The sequence below is a fragment of the Squalius cephalus genome, assembly GCF_949319135.1.
Source record: "Squalius cephalus genome assembly, chromosome: 20".
Lineage (NCBI taxonomy): Eukaryota > Metazoa > Chordata > Actinopteri > Cypriniformes > Leuciscidae > Squalius > Squalius cephalus.
In genome coordinates, this window is record NC_137141.1 from 17,745,558 (window position 1) to 17,765,427 (window position 19,870).

General features: G+C 37.8%; 2 protein-coding genes across 2 annotated transcripts; both read left to right on the top strand.

The window, feature by feature from the left end:
- Nucleotides 1-4,464: 4,464 nt before the first annotated feature.
- LOC307148189 (kelch-like protein 10) lies at nt 4,465-8,051 on the top strand (the record flags this gene model as incomplete). The annotated part of the gene is made up of 8 exons (XM_079853544.1): nt 4,465-4,607; nt 4,976-5,468; nt 5,689-6,108; nt 6,564-6,761; nt 6,977-7,126; nt 7,300-7,416; nt 7,706-7,797; nt 7,919-8,051. The coding sequence occupies 8 exons, from the start codon at nt 4,465-4,467 to the stop codon at nt 8,049-8,051; spliced, it is 1,746 nt and encodes a 581-aa protein (XP_079709670.1).
- A 7,039-nt stretch (nt 8,052-15,090) lies between these two features.
- Nucleotides 15,091-18,713, top strand: LOC307148190 (kelch-like protein 10; the record flags this gene model as incomplete). Its single annotated transcript, XM_079853545.1, has 8 exons — nt 15,091-15,233; nt 15,599-16,091; nt 16,312-16,731; nt 17,228-17,425; nt 17,642-17,791; nt 17,965-18,081; nt 18,368-18,459; nt 18,581-18,713. 8 exons carry the CDS (start codon nt 15,091-15,093, stop codon nt 18,711-18,713), a joined length of 1,746 nt encoding a protein of 581 aa, XP_079709671.1.
- Between the last annotated feature and the right edge of the window lie 1,157 nt (nt 18,714-19,870).

Sequence of the window (19,870 nt, forward strand, 5' to 3'; positions counted from 1 at the left end):
TCAAAACAGGATGGGATGCAGATCCATAAACTAAGTGTTTAACATTTGTAAGATCTGAGGGTGACTGCTTCTATATTTTGGAGTTTCCAGATGTCACAGAACTGAAGTGTACATTTAAAGGACAGAAAAGAGAGTAAAAAGTCTCATGTCTCAAGTTAGGCACATCTGGACAGTTTCCCCTTGAGGATCTTGCATAATCGCTGCTGTTTATTCTTGAGACATACACTCCCATACACTCAAACTGTTGACTCAGTGTTCCCATTCAGCTCTGTTAAATTCCGATGATCTGTTCTGGAGATGCTTTTAATGTCATCATGACATCTCATGACTGTAATTAAGCTCTGTTCGAACTGAAAATAAAACTTTCTAACGTTTTTTGCAGCAGTCAAATAATTCAAGTCTAAAAAATCTCTGCATTTTAGTCTGTGGTGTTTTATATTTAGTGCTGTTTTGGAAGGCAAAGTGATTGCTGGCATTTTAGAGGTTATTTGTATTGGTGATGTAATAATAAAAGTAGCTTTTTTGTGCTGTTGCAGCTGTCATGGTTGACACATGAGCAGTCTGTAACACACTTAAGAAAATACCCTGTGAAATCAAAATGAGAGTTTTGTGGCTTTTGGTCCACACATAAAATGGTAGCGTAGTAACCAATCTGTATTGCTCTACTGAATATTATGTGTCCATGCTGCATACAATACAGTGAGCTTCTGCAGCATCTTTCCCTTTACAATACGCTCTCACCTCCGCCTACACTCACTTCATACAGCCTGACTCACAGTTCTCGCGTGTATCTGAAAGACAAAAAAATGGAGAGAAAAATTAGAGAGAGAGAACATTTTTTCATTATTTTTGCAAGCGAGTAAGAAAAATGAATTAATGAATTAATGAATTACGCTTTGTCCTCGTCAAGTAATTCTCTTTTTCATTTAAAATTCACATGTAGAATAAAAAGGCTGACCTGAGATCAGCTCCCACTGCTTGCTGAATTGTTTTTATTGGAACATAAATCAGGGCCTTCTCTCAGCATGGACTCAAGCTGTTCTCTGGTGGATGTTTGTTAAACTACAGAGAAATAAGAGATTGTTGATATCTTGGAGATATTGGATAAACTTAGAGGGGTACCAAAAAATCTTTTCATCATTTACATGTGTTTCCAAACCTGTATATCTCAGTCAGTCAGTCAGTCAGTCAGTCAGTCAGTCGTTTGGACACTAAATATACTTTTGACGAAGTCTTTCCAGATCCACATTTTCTGGATGAACTCTAATCCAGGATTTACTAGGTGTCTGTGGACCTCTAGGGGTCTGCAAAGGTACTGTAAGGGGTACAAATTCGATATCATAATACATTTTAGGCATCATGACATGAGATATTTAACAATACTCATAGGGTACAAAATTTTTATTTGATTAATTTATACATTTTCCTTATTTCTAAGTTCCCATACAAATTTCAAATGTCTAGACTTCAACAATGAACAATAGTATATTAAAAAAATTAAATTAACCAAGATATAATAAATGTTGTAATAAATTGTCAGTGTTCATTTATGATTTCCCATGCCCTAATTATTACAGAAAATTGCTAATGATCTGATAAGAATTATATACTGTAATAATGTTGATATTTTACTTAAAGTTATTTAATGAAATCTTTCAGATGGCTGAGAATTTGAGTAGTGGTTTCCTTGGTCTGAAAGGCTGAAATACCATGTCAAAGATAATCAGTGGTAGAAGTTTTGGTAGGTTCACTGACAAAAAAGTATACTATCGTAAAAAATACCATGTTTTTACAAGACCAAAACGTTTTGCGTGCAGCTCATATTTGAAACAATAGATTTAGGGAGACAGCAGGGATTTAATCAATGATGCATACATTAATGAGGCTGCTATCATCATTCGAGTGTTACAACATCTTCATTAATGAACACTATCTATTTAGTCTGAATGGATGCTTATTAATATAATCAGCATTTTTGTGTCATATTAATGTCAATGCTCAAACCTAAAACCAGGGAAGAATTAGATGTGTAAATATTTAAAGATGATCACTTAGAGAGGTGTGAAAGTTCAGCTTGTTCAATTACTTCATGCCCCAGCAGCCAATGGCCTGCTTTTGAATCATCTGAACCCTGAAACCAACAATTGAAAGCAGGACACCACCCGGGGCATCAAATCAATCTCCCCCGCTCTTGCTCTTTGTGCCCTGCTGTGAGTTACCTGAATAATATTAGTTACAGCATACGATATTTGTGACACCTCTGGCTTTATTGCTCACACACACACACATACACACACACACACACGCGCAGCACGCACGCACACACACGTTGCGTTTTCATGTTTTATGGGGACTTTCCATAGAAATAACGATTTGTTTTACTGTACAAATTATATCCCCTAATCTGAAACCTACCATTACAGAAAACATTCTGCATTTTTATGAGTAAAAAAAAATAAAAATACAAAAAAACAACAACACACATTTAGTATGATTTACAAACTGTTTTCCTCGTGGGGACCAAAAAATGTCCCCATAAGATCAATAAGCAGGTGAGTTTGATCAAGGTTGGTGCTAAACTCTGCAGGACAATAGAGTTGAGAACCCCTGCCCTACACATTGATTGCAAATGTTCTGATTCTTTATTATTGTTCGGTAATGTCACGGATCTGCCAGGCTGTCACATCAGCCATTCACACAGCACACCTTCACCAGAGTACTAAACACTCACACCTGCACCTCATCTGCACCATCATCAAGCCAGCTACAAAAGCACACACCTCGTCTCACGTCATTGTCTGGTCTTGTTTCTATGAAGTGGACTGCTTACCTGTTCTCCAGCGTTGGTACTCCAGTGTATTTCTCTCCTGTGTTCTCCTGTCATCATCCTGCATACTCACCAAACACGGAGAGGTGTGTGCGTCCATCCAGCATCCGTCTAGCTATCCATGATCTCCTGCACCTGTAAAACAAGGAAGGTCTTCATTACTAAGCTTTACTCATTCTTCAAAGTCTATTTGAACTGCATACTCATCCGTATTCTCCATTCTGCTCAGTGCTGTTAATAAAGCTCACATTTCAATGTATTTCTTTGTGTCTGGATCTGCATTCTGTAACAGGTAACACTTTACAATAAGGCTTTATTAGTTAATTCACTAGTTAACATAAACTGACAATGGACAATACTTCTAAAGCAGTTATTAATCTTGATTTATGTTCATTTCAACATTTAATAACACATTATTAAATTCAAAAGGATTTAATGGACCTGAGCTAACATGAACTAACAATGATCAGTTGTATTTTTTTTAAAACTAATGTTAACAAAGAATAACCATGGCAACAAATGTAGCTTTTGCTCATTGTTAATGTTGGTTAATGCATTAACCGACTTTACCTTATTGTAAAGTGTTACCTATTGTTCTTTATAATTCTTTATAACACTTGAATCAGTTTAAAACATTTGTTTACTTTATGCAGTTTTTGTGTGTATTGCTTTATTGGATTTAAATATAATTTAGAGTTCTTTTTGTTTTAAGAAAAATATATAAAACCTGTTATTGTTTGAAAAAGTTTATTTCAATATCATGATAATATCATATATATATATATATATATATATATATATATATATATATATATATATATATATATATATATATATATATATATATATATATATTAGGTCAAATTCCTAAAAAAAAACCCAATAATAATAATTGGGTCACGGCTTAATGTCCATGGGAAAATGTGTGTCCCATGGCCAAACCAGTTGAGAACTGCTGGTACAGTATAAGGGACAATTTCAGATACAGTCTTAGTGACTGTTCAAAGTCTTGTTTGTTGAATATTTCCAGTTGTATATTGTAAAATAAAAAATTCAGCTTGCCCATTTATTTGTAATTTTACTTATGATGGCAGTAAATCTAAATTTACAGATTTAACCAATAAAAGCAAGACATTGCACTCATGATGTGGCCTAATGCTCCATGACCTTGAAATGGAATGGGAATATGACATCTGTGAAGGACAATCCTCTTCATACAGGCCTCTGGTAAACTTGTTTGGGGTCACAGTCACACCATGCAAGAAAAATCTGTTCTACTGTCAAAAACTCACTAGTGTGTATGTTGTGCAATCAAAAATGGATGATTGCATTATTCAAATGACTAATTGGATGCTTTATTTTATTTGTCACTGAGTTAATTTTTTTTTATCAATTTTAATATCTTTGTTACTGTGAAGATGTTTCATTCAAAAGGAATCGATAAAACAAAACTCTATAATAAATATGTGGCCAAGACACAAACTGAACAAATATATTCAAGCTCTACAACTATGATGTCACAAAGACATTCTACAGAACTCTCCTGAGCAAAAGTCCCCACAAAGACAAAATCCTGAGGTGACTTTAATCAGAGTTTGAGGTGAGAAGACTGAATACATTTACAGTCCTGAGAGAACATGGAGAACATAAGAGCAACAGCCTTTGACGTGTTTGATGAAGCGCGTTTACTGGGCGAACACACTGACATGATCATCAAGTCAAATGACAGAGAATTTCAAGTGCACAAGATCATCATGTGTGGCTGCAGCTCCTACTTTAGGTGAGAAGAAGCATTTGAACTGCAATTGTGTGCAAATTACCTAGAAATAATTATAATTATATACATAATTTCCACTGCCAACATTATACTGTTGAAACTGCCTAAGTCCAAATGTATAAATGCATGAAAATGAATGAGTGTATTGTCAGAAAAATGAATGTTACTATGATATCTAGGAAAAAACATTCTTGAAATTTGATTCTGGAAGTGGCTATGAATGAAGTTTTACTCAGCATTTCAAATTTAATATAGGAAACTAATCTGTTTCTCTAAGTAAATTTGGCTGAAATTAAAATGTAAATAACGAAAAGTTATTTTATTTATGCTCATTATTAATGCCAGTATTTCTTTGTCAAATGTGTTCACAGGGCTCTTTTCTCCGACAACTGGAGCAGCCCAGCACAACATTTCTGTGAAATTAAAGGAATATCACAAGACATCATGCCTCTTATCATCCAGTATGCGTACACAAGATCTGTGCTCATAACTCAAGAGAATGTGTTGGAGCTCTTGGTGGCGGCTGAAATGCTCTTAGTGTCAGGTCTTGTAGATTCCTGCTGTCAGTTCCTGGACTCACAGTTATGCCCAGAGAACTGCATTGGCATCTGCAAGTTTACAGAGGACTTTTACTCCTGCTCAAAGCTCCGCTGTAAAGCAAAGCACTACATCCTGCAGCACTTTGAGGAGGTTCTGCACGTATCTGAGGAGTTCCTGGAGCTCTCCCTGGAACAGCTTGAGGAGATCATTGATGAGGATGAGCTGAATGTCAAACAGGAGGAGGTGGTTTTTGAAGCCGTCCTCCACTGGATTAATCATGCACCAGAAAACAGGAGGCAACACATTGCCGTGCTTCTGCCAAAGGCAAAACAGAGACTTTTGTCTTTTTTTTTATTACAAATATCTTAAAACTCTTAAAATCGAGATACATTTTCTGCTATTATTTTAATGCTAGTTAAATGTTAGAAACTTTGTTTTGTAGTTTTGCCATTTTGGAAATCCTTTTTCGTTGTTGAACACCATATAACTGCTTAGTAACAGTCTTGCAAGTCTCTGAAAGTCTAAACTCTCCCTTGTGCTTCAGGTTCGATTGGGGTTGATAACATCAGCCTACTTCATCAATAATGTAAAGTGCAATGCACTAGTGATGGAGAATGAAGCCTGCATGCCTGTTATCATCAATGCAATGGAGACTTTGTTTGACCTCAACATGGATGAATCCACCAACTCAGAACTCATGCATCAACTGACACGTCCACGTCTGCCTTCATCGATCCTATTGGCCATCGGAGGATGGAGCGGCGGCAATCCCACCAATGAGATTGAGGCATATGATGTGAAGGCAGACTGCTGGGTCAGTGTGACTCAAGAGGATGAGCGTCCCAGAGCATATCATGGTACAGCAGTCCTGGATGAGTTTGTCTACTGTATTGGTGGTTTTGACCATGTGGAGTATTTCAACAGCGTGAGGAAATTCAGTCTTATCACTCAGACTTGGCATGAGGTGAGTAATGCTGTAGGTCAACATGTAACTTTCATTTAGCTTCCTTCACAAACAGTATTGTGGTACAGTGATGGTACCGGATTGTACTTTGATATGGACCATAGTGCTGAATGATGTGCTGTACTCCACATAACTTCAAAGAATACCACTGTATTACCATATTACATGACTAAAAAGTGGTAAAACCATGATACATGTTTTTTGTGTTCCAGCAATTGTTGTAGTTTAATTATAATATAATATAATATAATATAATATAATATAATATAATATAATATAATATAATATAATATAATATAATATAATACACCAGAGTTACCATCATGATTTTGTCAAAAATACCATTAAGAAAAATAATAATAGTGTTATTGTATTTATTTGCAACTGATAGGACAGAACCAATGAGATGGTGTATTGATGTGTGTTCACACACTGATGTATTTGGTGTGTTGTAGGTGGCCCCCATGTATGAACGCCGCTGCTATATTAGTGTTGCTGTTCTGGACGGGCTCATTTATGCCATTGGTGGTTTTGATGGACAACAACGGCTTAAAACAGTAGAGCGCTACGATCCAAACACCAATCAGTGGACAATGATGGCACCCATGAATGAACGGAGGAGTGACGCCAGCGCCACCTCACTGCAGGGCAGGGTAAGAGCACTTACCCATGATTCCACACTCTTCTGCTGGAGACTCTTAATGCCTGTAAAGCATGAAGGAAAGGTGAAATGGAGATATGGCATGGGAATAGTGTTAATATGGAAAGGAATATCATAAAATTTACTGAGTGTTTTAAACACTGGTTTTCTGATCAGTCTGTGATGATTGTGCACAAACATCTTGCATGTTATTTTTGTGTTTGTCAGATTTATATCTGTGGTGGTTTTACTGGGAACGAGTGTCTCTTCTCTGCTGAGAGCTTCAACCCTGAAACAAACCAGTGGACTCTCATCGCTCCCATGAGTAGCCGCCGCAGTGGTGTTGGTGTGATCGCTTATGCAGATCTAGTGTATGCTGTGAGTATTAAACACACATATCAGTTTTATAGTTTTAATTAACTATGACAACCATGACACAAGTACAGAAATATGGAACAATCACAGTTTAAAGGTTGCACTTCTGTAAATGCATGCATGGATGTGCATTCACAAATGCACAGAATACATAAATAAAGTGTGTTTATTTAAAGGTTGGTGGTTTTGATGGTGCCAGTCGTTTGCGGAGTGCGGAGGCCTACAATCCGCTGAATAACATTTGGCGTGACGTTGCATCAATGTACAACCCACGCAGCAACTTTGGCATTGAGGTGAGATGTGGACAGTTAATATCTGTATCTGCTGAAACTATGAAATAACATTACAATAATGATTTGATGATATTGAATATGGGGGGATTTTTTTTTTTGGTTCCATATTGAAAATAATTGGAAAGTTGCACCCTAAAATTGTAGAAGGCTTCAATGATCAATGTGTGTCAAAACATTCTAACTATGTTTAATTGAAGTGTTGCATCTATAATAAGATTTATTCATGTAAAGTTAAAGACATTAGCTGTATACATTATTTATTTTCCTTTTTACCTTCCTCAAAATCCAGGTAGTTAATGGTCAGTTGTTTGCTGTCGGAGGCTTTAATGGATTCAGCACCAGCTCTGATGTGGAGTGCTACGATGAGAAGACAGATGAATGGTAACTTCCACAAACACTAAATCTTACAGACCATTTTACACTGCATTAGATATAAATATAAGTCTATAAGTCTAATACAGACTATATTTCATTGCATTCCTTGCATCTGTTTTCTATACAGGTTTGATGCAAATGAAATGGCCATTTCCCGCAGTGCTCTGAGCTGTTGTGTAGCATCAGGATTGCCTAACATGGCACAGTATGCTACCCTACGAGACACCGTACAGACACAAGACGAGTCTGACAGTGCATGATCTCCTTCTAGCAGATCTGAAAGTCTGACTACAAATGGAGTGTCATCTTTCCTGAATAAATGCATTCAAAAAAGAGGCTGTATTCTAAATGTTATAACTTTCTCTCAGGTGTAGTGTTGTTCATTAAAAAAATGAAACCTTGCAAGGGATCTCTACAGCTCAACAAACCAACCTATAATATTGAGAATTCTGTTTACTGAGTAAACTATTTATTGCTTTATTAAACTTTGTATGAATTACTGTAATTTACTGGCTTCTTTTATATGTTTATACATTGTGTATGATTGATTTAACTCATAGATATAGTCTTTGCTAAAGAATCATTGATCATTGAATCTATGCCCACCACTAATTATTATTATAGATACTAGTGCAAAATGCCCGCGCAAAATCAGTTTTTAAGTGTGTTTTTAGTAATTGTTGGTTTGGTGTTTTTGAGTGCTCATTGTTACAATTGCACAGCAAAAGTTCAGTGACTTTTTTTATTTGTGCATGGTAGAAAGCAAATACTGATACTGACATAATGACATACAAACACTGAACACTGTGGAACACTGAACTACACGATTCAGGGATCAGGCTACACAGTGAACTCCAAGCTACTTAAGCTCCATGCACTGCTTTCTTCGACCCTCTCTGTGAGGGTCAAAATCCAGTGTGTGCTTCTTTTACCGATATATATTTACCAATATTTTTTGCATTTCTAATCCAAACAATGTCAAACTTGGCACTGCACTTACTCATGCCCGTAGCGAGACACCTGTCAAGTTTGAAATCCATAGGAATAATGATTCGAGAGATATGCGAATAACACACACTCACACACACACACACACACAGATAGAAAGACGTTCCAGTAATTTTTAGATAGATATAATATACAGAAGTAAATGGCGTAGGTGACTTACAGATTTCAGGGAGCAGGCTACACATACTCATTTTGCAGACGCTTTTATCCAAAGCGACTTACAAATGAGGAATACTGCAAGCGATTCATCGTGAAGAGGCAAACAAATGCAAGAAAAATACAAAGTTTTAGACATTGTTTAAAGTAGCAGAAGATAGAATAGGGAGGGATTAAAGGAAAGTAAAGGCATATATTTTTTTATGATGATGAGGTTAAGTACTCATGGAAGATTTGAGTTTCAGCTGTCTTTTGAATGTTGTCAGGTATTCTGCATTCCAGATGAAAGCGGGGACATCGAACAGTGAACAGAAATGTTCTGGAGATTGATTTTGTGCCTCTCTGTGATGGTACCACCAGTCACCGTTCATTTACTGATCGTTGGCTTCTGATAGGGATGTAGACTCGTAAGAGCGAGTGGAAGTAGGAAGGTACTGAGCCTGTAGTCTGAAATTAAGCGATAATTCCTTGAACTTGATGCGAGCAGTGAGTTTTAGCCAGTGCAGAGAGATTACGAAAGAGGTGTGACTTGGGCCCTGCGTTCTGGATCATTTGTAGAGGTTTGATTGGGGCACATGATGGAAGTCCAGGCAGAAGAGCATTACAGTAATCCAGCCAATAAATTACCAGGGCCTGGACGAGAAGTTAATTGTGTTGCATGCTCAGTTAGGAAAGGCCTGATCTTCCTGATGTTGTGTAGTGCAAACCTGCATGACCAAGCTGTCTTTGCACTGTGGTCTTTGAATGTCAGTTGGACCTCAAGGATTACTCCAAGATTTCTAGCTGACCTTGATGGTGTGATAGATGATGTACTTAGCTGGATGGTGAAATCGTGCTGTAGAGACTGATTGGCAGGGAAAACGAGAAGCTCCGTCTTGGCCAGGTTGAGCTTCAAGTGATGTTCTGTCATCCATGTCAAGATGTCCGCCAGACAGCTTGAGATTCTGTGGGATCTTCTGGTTGAAATGATAGGTAGTGCTGTGTGTCATCAGCATAGCAATGTTGATAAGAGAAACTAAATGTAGTGTAAATGGAGAAGAGGATGGGTCCAAGAACTGAACACTGAGGAAACCCTGTGATCAGTTAATGTGATTTGGATACCTCCTCTCTCCAGGCAACCCTGAAAGATATACCTGTGAGATAAGATTCAACCCAGTGAAGTGGAGTTCCTGTGATGCCCAGTGATAAGAGGGTGGACAGAAGGATCTGATGATTCACAGTGTCAAAGGCAGCAGATAGATTGAGAAGAATGAGAACTGATGATTTGAAATCAGCTTTTGCAAACCGCAGGTCTTCAGTGACCGACAGTAATGCAGTCTTGGTTGAACGGCCATTCTTGAAACCAGATTGGTTGATGTCCAGCTGGTAATTGTCTACAAGTGACGTGTTTAATGTGGGGTTTTTAAGCAGTGGGGTTACCCGAGCCTGCATAAATGCGGTAGGGAACATGCCAGTATGGCGAGATGAGTTGATGATCTGTGTGAGTGCTGGTAAAAGTGTAGGAGAGATGGCTTGTAGAAGGTGTGAGGGGATGGGATCTAGTGGGCCAGTGGTAGGGGAGGAGAAGTTTGGATACATCAGCCTCAGTGAGGGGAGAGAAGGAGGAGAGAAGATTTCTGGAGCTGAGAACCGACTGCTGATGGTTGTTGTTTTGTCAGTGAAAAAATTAGCAAAATCATCAGCAGTTAAAGAGGTGGTGGCGGAGGGGGGCAGAGGAGAGAGTTGAATGTTTTGAAAAGTGTGCGTGTGTTTGAAGCACTGTGTATCATGTTGTGGAAATATGAAGATTTAGCAGCATGAACTTCAACAGAAAAGGATGAGATCAGAGACTGATACATACTCAGGTCAGATGGGTCTTTTGATTTGCGCCATTTTCTCTCTGCTGCCCTGAGTTTGGTCCGGTGTTCACAAAGAACATCAGATAACTTGGGGTTAGAGGGAGTAGCACTTGCTGGCCTAGAGGAGAGAGGACAGATATTGTCAAGGCAAGAAGTTAAAGTTGAACATAAAGTGTCCGTTGCGGTATCCATATCAAGAGGTGAGAATTGTGTGGGTGAAGGAAGAGAGGATGACACAACAGAGGAAAGATGGGAAGGAGAAAATGAGCACAGGTTTCATCTGAAAGTAACTGGTAGAGGGGTTGTTGGTGCACACATATTAACTTTAATAGTTAGATTAAAAGTAATGAAGAAATGATTGGAAATGTGCAGAGGTTTCACCAGAATGTTGTCTGGGATGCAGTTGCATGTGAAAATTAGGTCAAGTTGGTTGCCTGATTTGAGAGTACTTGTGGTGATGAGCCGTTTGAGATCAAATGATGCTAGAAGAGAGAGGAAGTCTGTAGTATAAGGCTTCTCTAGATGCATGTTAAAATCGCCAAAGAGTACAAGTGGACTGCCATCCTCAGGGACTGAGGACAGCAGCACATCCAGCTCCTCTACAAAGGTGCCCAATTGACCTTGGAGGCGATAAATTACTACAGTGTGGATTTTAATAGGAGTTATAACTAATAGCATGAAATTCAAATTCATTTGTATTGCATAGAGAAGAGTGGGTTGAGTTTTTCCAATTGTGAGAAATTAGAAGACCTGTGCCCCCACCCCTCCCAGACTGGAGAGGAGTGTGATAGAAAGAGAAGTTGTTAGAGAGAGGAGCGGAGGTTGCTGAATCTTCTGGACGAATCAGGTCTCAGTCAAGCCCAAGATATTGAGAGTAGATTGAGTTGCATAGGCTAGAATGAAGTCAGCTGTTGACTTCAGTCAGCTAAGTCTTCTGCTGAAAAGAAATTACATAATACATTATTTACACATATAAGCAAGAGCGCCAGTACTTCCAGATTCTTGAAGTAAACCTGACCGAGCTTTTCCTCGGACAGACCAAAGCTTGTACAATACAGTTTGACTGATTCAGGACTCTACACATAAATGTATAGATACAGTGCCTAATGCCAGCTGCACAAGATCTTATTCCACTGTTAAGAAACATCTCACTTGCACTGCTGTGCCGCGGTATTTTCAATAGCATTCTCAGAGAGTCATTGTATGCCACCATCAGAGCCTGCATGCTCTTCTTTTTGTATGTGAAACTTACGCGCCAATACATTAGCCTGCCCATATAGTTTACACCTCTGCCTGATCAAGTCTCTATCGTCCGAAAGGTCATTTGTAATATAGTGTCCAAGATATTTAACCTCATCTGTGACCTGTAGAACATTTCCACAAAGGTAAAAGTCTGGGAACATCAACTTCTGATCCTCTTTTGTTTTAACAATCAGTATGTGCCTTTTTAGAGCATTATACTTAATATCAAATGCATCGCCATAGGAGGAGCAGATATTCAGAAGCTTCTGCAGGCCTGCACTATAATGGCTTATCAGTACCAAGTCATCTGCATATATCAAATGGTTACACAAGACATCAACAACAAGGCACCCAGTATTACATTCATTAAGTTTCACAGACAGGTCATCAATATATAAATTGAACAAAGGTGGAGACAAAATTCCACCCTGACGTACTCCATTACTCACTTTGAAACAGTCTGATATAGAGTCGCCCCATTTCACCCTCATAGTCTGACAAGAATACCAAAAAATAAGAATCCTAGTAAGCTATCCTGGAACACCTCTTTCTGTTAGTTTATCAAACAATTTACCATGATTAATACGGTCAAAGGCTTTAGAAGCATCTAGAAAACACATGAATTTCATAGACCCCTGGTTGTTATATTTATCCAATAGTTCTTTAAGTGCAAAAATGCACATGTCTGTGCCATGTCCATGCTTGAAGCCAAATTGGTTAGCTGTGGTGTACAAATATGGCTCAAGTCTCGACAATAGAATACTTTCAAGCACCTTTGACACAGAGCTTGCCAAGGCTATTAGGCCTATAATTATTCATGTCACTAAGTTTACCGGTCTTATCCTTAATCACAGGGACCAATACAGTCAACAAAAGTGACTGTGGCAAAAGGCCATGTACCAAAAAACCTGTAAAACAGATGGCCAGTAGAGGATAAAGTCTTGTACTGGCATATTTTAAATGTTCAGATGTAATATTATCCAACCCACAAGACTTCTTAAGATCAATAAGCAGGTGAGTTTGATCAAGGTTGGTGCTAAACTCTGCAGGACAATAGAGTTGAGAACCCCTGCCCTACACATTGATTGCAAATGTTCTGATTCTTTATTATTGTTCGTTAATGTCACGGATCTGCCAGGCTGTCACATCAGCCATTCACACAGCACACCTTCACCAGAGTACTAAACACTCACACCTGCACCTCATCTGCACCATCATCAAGCCAGCTACAAAAGCACACACCTCGTCTCACATCATTGTCTGGTCTTGTTTCTATGAAGTGGACTGCTTACCTGTTCTCCAGCGTTGGTACTCCAGTGTATTTCTCTCCTGTGTTCTCCTGTCATCATCCTGCATACTCACCAAACACGGAGAGGTGTGTGCGTCCATCCAGCATCCGTCCAGCTATCCATGATCTCCTGCACCTGTAAAACAAGGAAGGTCTTCATTACTAAGCTTTACTCATTCTTCAAAGTCTATTTGAACTGCATACTCATCTGTATTCTCCATTCTGCTCAGTGCTGTTAATAAAGTTCACATTTCAATGTATTTCTTTGTAGCTGGATCTGCATTCTGTAACAGGTAACACTTTACAATAAGGCTTTCACTAGTTCACACTTACAAATAAGTCAGATAGAATAAATGCGTATTTGGCGTGCTGTCCGAGGAGAGGGCTCCGGGCTCGGTATTCGGCCAGAACCCAGAGTACCCCCCCCGTATTCCTGGCTGTAAAAGATTGAGCCAAGAGTGAGGAGTCGGGGTGGTGGAGGGATGCTGGAAAACTGTCAAGGAATGTTAGGTGAGTTGACAGAGTGGATATATATATACTTCTTGTCATGCTGATTAGGGTAGACATAATTGTTTGATGACGAGTAGATTGGATTGATTATTTAAACATGCTCCTCCCGAACTTTGTTTATAAAACATCATTTATTAGTTAATTCACTAGTTAACATAAACTGACAATGGATGATACTTCTAAAGTAGTTATTAATCTTGGTTAATGTTAATTTCAACATTTAATAACACATTATTAAATTCAAAAGGATTTAATGGACCTGAGCTAACATGAACTAACAATGATCAGTTGTATTTTTTTTAAAACTAATGTTAACAAAGAATAACCATGGTAACAAATGTAGCTTTTGCTCATTGTTAATGTTGGTTAATGCATTAACCGACTTTACCTTATTGTAAAGTGTTACCTATTGTTCTTTATAATTCTTTATAACACTTGAATCAGTTTAAAACACTTGTTTACTTTATGCAGTTTTTGTGTGTATTGCTTTATTGGATTTAAATATAATTTAGAGTTCTTTTTGTTTTAAGAAAAATATATAAAACCTGTTATTGTTTGAAAAAGCTTATTTCAATATCATGATAATATCATATATATTAGGTCAAATTCCTAAAAAAAACCCTATAATAATAATTGGGTCACGGCTTAATCTCCATGGGAAAAAGTGGGTCCCATGGCCAAACTAGTTGAGAACTGCTGGTACAGTATAAGGGACAATTTCAGATACAGCCGTAGTGTCTTAGTGACTGTTCAAAGTCTTGTTTGTTGAGTTGTAAAATAATTTTTTTTTTTTTTTTAAATCAGCTTGCCCATTTATTTGTAATTTTACAGTAAATCTAAATTTACAGATTTAACCAAAAAAGCAAGACATGCAAGAAAAATCTGTTCTACTGTCAAAAACTCACTAACGTTAAGTGTGTAGGTTGTGCAATCAAAAATGGATGATTGCATTATTCAAATGACTAATTGGATGCTTTATTTTATTTGTCACTGAGTTAATGTTTTTTAATCAATTTTAATATCTTTGTTACAGTGAAGATGTTTCATTCAAAAGGAATTGATAAAACAAAACTCTATAATAAATATGTGGCCAAGACACAAACTGAACAAATATATTCAAGCTCTACAACTATGATGTCACAAAGACATTCTACAGAACTCTCCTGAGCAAAAGTCCCCACAAAGACAAAATCCTGAGGTGACTTTAATCAGAGTTTGAGGTGAGAAGACTGAATACATTTACAGTCCTGAGAGAACATGGAGAACATAAGAGCAACAGCCTTTGACGTGTTTGATGAAGCGCGTTTACTGGGCGAACACACTGACATGATCATCAAGTCAAATGACAGAGAATTTCAAGTGCACAAGATCATCATGTGTGGCTGCAGCTCCTACTTTAGGTGAGAAGAAGCATTTGAACTGCATTTGTGTGCAAATTACCTAGAAATAATTATAATTATATACATAATTTCCACTGCTAACATCAAACTGTTGAAACTGCCTAAGCTGTCCAAATATATAAATGCATGAAAATTAATGAGTGTATTGCCAGAACAAAAAAAATTAACTACGGTATCTAGGAAAAACCTTTCTTGAAATGTAATTGTTCATTTGAATGGAATTGAATTGGCAATGAATGGTGAAACTAAACTGATTCTCTACATGAGAAAATATGGCTGAAATTAAAATTGAAATTAAATACGAAAAGTTATTTTATTTATGCTCAATATTAATGCCAGTATTTCTTTGTCAAATGTGTTCACAGGGCTCTTTTCTCTGACAACTGGAGCAGCCCAGCACAACATTTCTGTGAAATTAAAGGAATATCCCAAGACATCATGCCTCTTATCATCCAGTATGCGTACACAAGATCTGTGCTCATAACTCAAGAGAATGTGTTGGAGCTCTTGGTGGCGGCTGAAATGCTCTTAGTGTCAGGTCTTGTAGATTCCTGCTGTCAGTTCCTGGAGTCACAGTTATGCCCAGAGAACTGCATTGGCATCTGCAAGTTTACAGAGGACTTTTACTCCTGCTCAAAGCTCCGCTGTAAAGCAAAGCACTACATCCTGCAGCACTTTGAGGAGGTTCTGCACGTATCTGAGGAGTTCCTGGAGCTCTCCCTGGAACAGCTTGAGGAGATCATTGATGAGGATGAGCTGAATGTCAAACAGGAGGAGGTGGTTTTTGAAGCCGTCCTCCACTGGATTAATCATGCACCAGAAAACAGGAGGCAACACATTGCCGTGCTTCTGCCAAAGGTAAAACAGAGACTTTTGTCTTTTTTTTTATTACAAATATCTTAAAACTCTTAAAATCGAGATACATTTTGTGCTATTATTTTAATGCTAGTTAAATGTTAGAAACTTTGTTTTGTAGTTTTGCCATTTTGGAAATCCTTTTTCGTTGATGAACACCCTATAACTGCTTAGTAACAGTCTTGCAAGTCTCTGAAAGTCTAAACTCTCCCTTGTGCTTCAGGTTCGATTGGGGTTGATAACATCAGCCTACTTCATCAATAATGTAAAGTGCAATGCACTAGTGATGGAGAATGAAGCCTGCATGCCTGTTATCATCAATGCAATGGAGACTTTGTTTGACCTCAACATGGATGAATCCACCAACTCAGAACTCATGCATCAACTGACACGTCCACGTCTGCCTTCATCGATCCTATTGGCCATCGGAGGATGGAGCGGCGGCAATCCCACCAATGAGATTGAGGCATATGATGTGAAGGCAGACTGCTGGGTCAGTATGACTCAAGAGGATGAGCGTCCCAGAGCCTATCATGGTACAGCAGTCCTGGATGAGTTTGTCTACTGTATTGGTGGTTTTGATGGTGTGAATTATTTCAACAGCGTGAGGAAATTCAGTCTTATCACTCAGACTTGGCATGAGGTGAGTAATGCTGTAGGTCAACATGTAATTTTAATTTAGCTTCCTTCACAAACAGTATTGTGGTACAGTGATGGTACCGGATTGCACTTTCATATGGACCATAGTGCTGAATGATGTGCTGTACTCCACATAACTTCAAAGAATACCACTATATTACCATATTACATGACTAAAAAGTGGTAAAACCATGATACATTTTTTTTGTGTTCCAGCAATTGTTGTAGCTTAATAATAATATAATATAATATAATATAATATAATATAATATAATATAATATAATATAATATAATATAATATAATATAATATAACATAATATAATATAATATAATATAATATAATATAATACACAAGAGCTACCATCATGATTTTGTCAAAAAATACCATTAAGAAAAATAATAATAGTATTATTGTATTTATTTGCAACTGATAGGACAGAACCAATGAGATGGTGTATTGATGTGTGTTCACACACTGATGTATTTGGTGTGTTGTAGGTGGCCCCCATGTATGAACGCCGCTGCTATATTAGTGTTGCTGTTCTGGACGGGCTCATTTATGCCATTGGTGGTTTTGATGGACAACAACGGCTTAAAACAGTAGAGCGCTACGATCCAAACACCAATCAGTGGACAATGATGGCACCCATGAATGAACGGAGGAGTGACGCTAGCGCCACCTCACTGCAGGGCAGGGTAAGAGCACTTACCCATGATTCCACACTCTTATGCTGGAGACTCTTAATGCCTGTAAAGCATGAAGGAACGGTGAAATGGAGAGATGGCATAAGGAATAGTGTTAATATGGAAAGGAATATCATAAAATTTACTGAGTGTTTTAAACACTGGTTTTCTGATCAGTCTGTGATGATTGTGCACAAACATCTTGCATGTTATTTTTGTGTTTGTCAGATTTATATCTGTGGTGGTTTTACTGGGAACGAGTGTCTCTTCTCTGCTGAGAGCTTCAACCCTGAAACAAACCAGTGGACTCTCATCGCTCCCATGAGTAGCCGCCGCAGTGGTGTTGGTGTGATCGCTTATGCAGATCTAGTGTATGCTGTGAGTATTAAACACACATATCAGTTTTATAGTTTTAATTAACTATGACAACCATGACACAAATACAGAAATATGGAACAATCACAGTTTAAAGGTTGCACTTCTGTAAATGCATGCATGGATGTGCATTCACAAATGCACAGAATACATAAATAAAGTGTGTTTATTTAAAGGTTGGTGGTTTTGATGGTGCCAGTCGTTTGCGGAGTGCGGAGGCCTACAATCCGCTGAATAACATTTGGCGTGACGTTGCATCAATGTACAACCCACGCAGCAACTTTGGCATTGAGGTGAGATGTGGACAGTTAAGATCTGTATCTGCTGAAACTATGAAATAACATTACAATAATGATTTGATGATATTGAATATGGGGAGATTTTTTTTTTGGTTCCATATTGAAAATAATTGGAAAGTTGCACCCTAAAATTGTAGAAGGCTTCAGTGATCAATGTGTGTCAAAACATTCTAACTATGTTTAAATTAAGTGTTGCATCTATAATAAGATTTATTAATGTAAAGGTAAAGACATTAGCTGTACATTATTTATTTTCCTTTTTACCTTCCTCAAAATCCAGGTAGTTAATGGTCAGTTGTTTGCTGTCGGAGGCTTTAATGGATTCAGCACCAGCTCTGATGTGGAGTGCTACGATGAGAAGACAGATGAATGGTAACTTCCACAAACACTAAATCTTACAGATCATTTTACACTGCATTAGATATAAATATAAGTCTATAAGTCTAATACAGACTATATTTCATTGCATTCCTTGCATCTGCTTTCTATACAGGTTTGATGCAAATGAAATGGCCATTCCCCGCAGTGCTCTGAGCTGTTGTGTAGCATCAGGATTGCCTAACATGGCACAGTATGCTGCCCTACGAGACACCGTACAGACACAAGACGAGTCTGACAGTGCATGATCTCCTTCTAGCAGATCTGAAAGTCTGACTACAAATGGAGTGTCATCTTTCCTGAATAAATGCATTCAAAAAAGAGGCTGTATTCTAAATGTTATAACTTTCTCTCAGGTGTAGTGTTGTTCATTAAAAAAATGAAACCTTGCAAGGGATCTCTACAGCTCAACAAACCAACATATAATATTGAGAATTCTGTTTACTGAGTAAACTATTTATTGCTTTATTAAACTTTGTATGAATTACTGTAATTTACTGGCTTTGAGTGCTCATTGTTACAATTGCACAGCAAAAGTTCAGTGACTTTTTTTTATTTGTGCATGGTAGAAAGCAGATACTGATACTGACATAATGACATACAATATGGAACACTGAACTACACGATTCAGGGATCAGGCTACACAGTGAACTCCAAGCTACTTAAGCTCCACTGCTTTCTTCGACCCTCTCTGTGAGGGTCAAAATCCAGTGTGTGCTTCTTTTACCGATATATATTTACCAATATTTTTTTCATTTCTAATCCAAACAATGTCAGACTTGGCACTGCACTTACTCATGCCCGTAGCGAGACACCTGTCAAGTTTGAAATCCATAGGAATAATGATTCGAGAGATATGCAAATAACACACACACACACACACACACACACACAGGCAGAAAGACGTTCCAGTAATTTTTAGATAGATATAATATACAGAAGTAAACTGCGTAGGTGACTTACAGATTTCAGGGAGCAGGCTACACAGTGAACTCCGAAAAAATGCTACGCTTGAGCAAACAGTTTGTGAATAGGCTACTACAAATGATGGCCGTGAATAAAATATAATATTCAGAAGTAAACAGTTTAGCTGACAGAGTGTTTATATCAGAATGTTTATTTTTAAACCTCCGCAAGTGCTTCTTTTACTGATATTTTTAACGATATCTTTTGCCTTTCTCATCCAAACAATGTCAAACTTGGCACTGCACTTACTCGTGCCCGTAGCGAGACACCTGTCAAGTTTGAAATCCATCGGACAAACGGTTCGAGAGATATGCGAATAACAGGCACACACACAGACAGACAGACGTTTCTGTAATTTATAGATAGATGCACACAGTCATATATACATTCTCAGTCTGAACAATCACTATTTATCAATAAAGTATAAACAAACACTTAA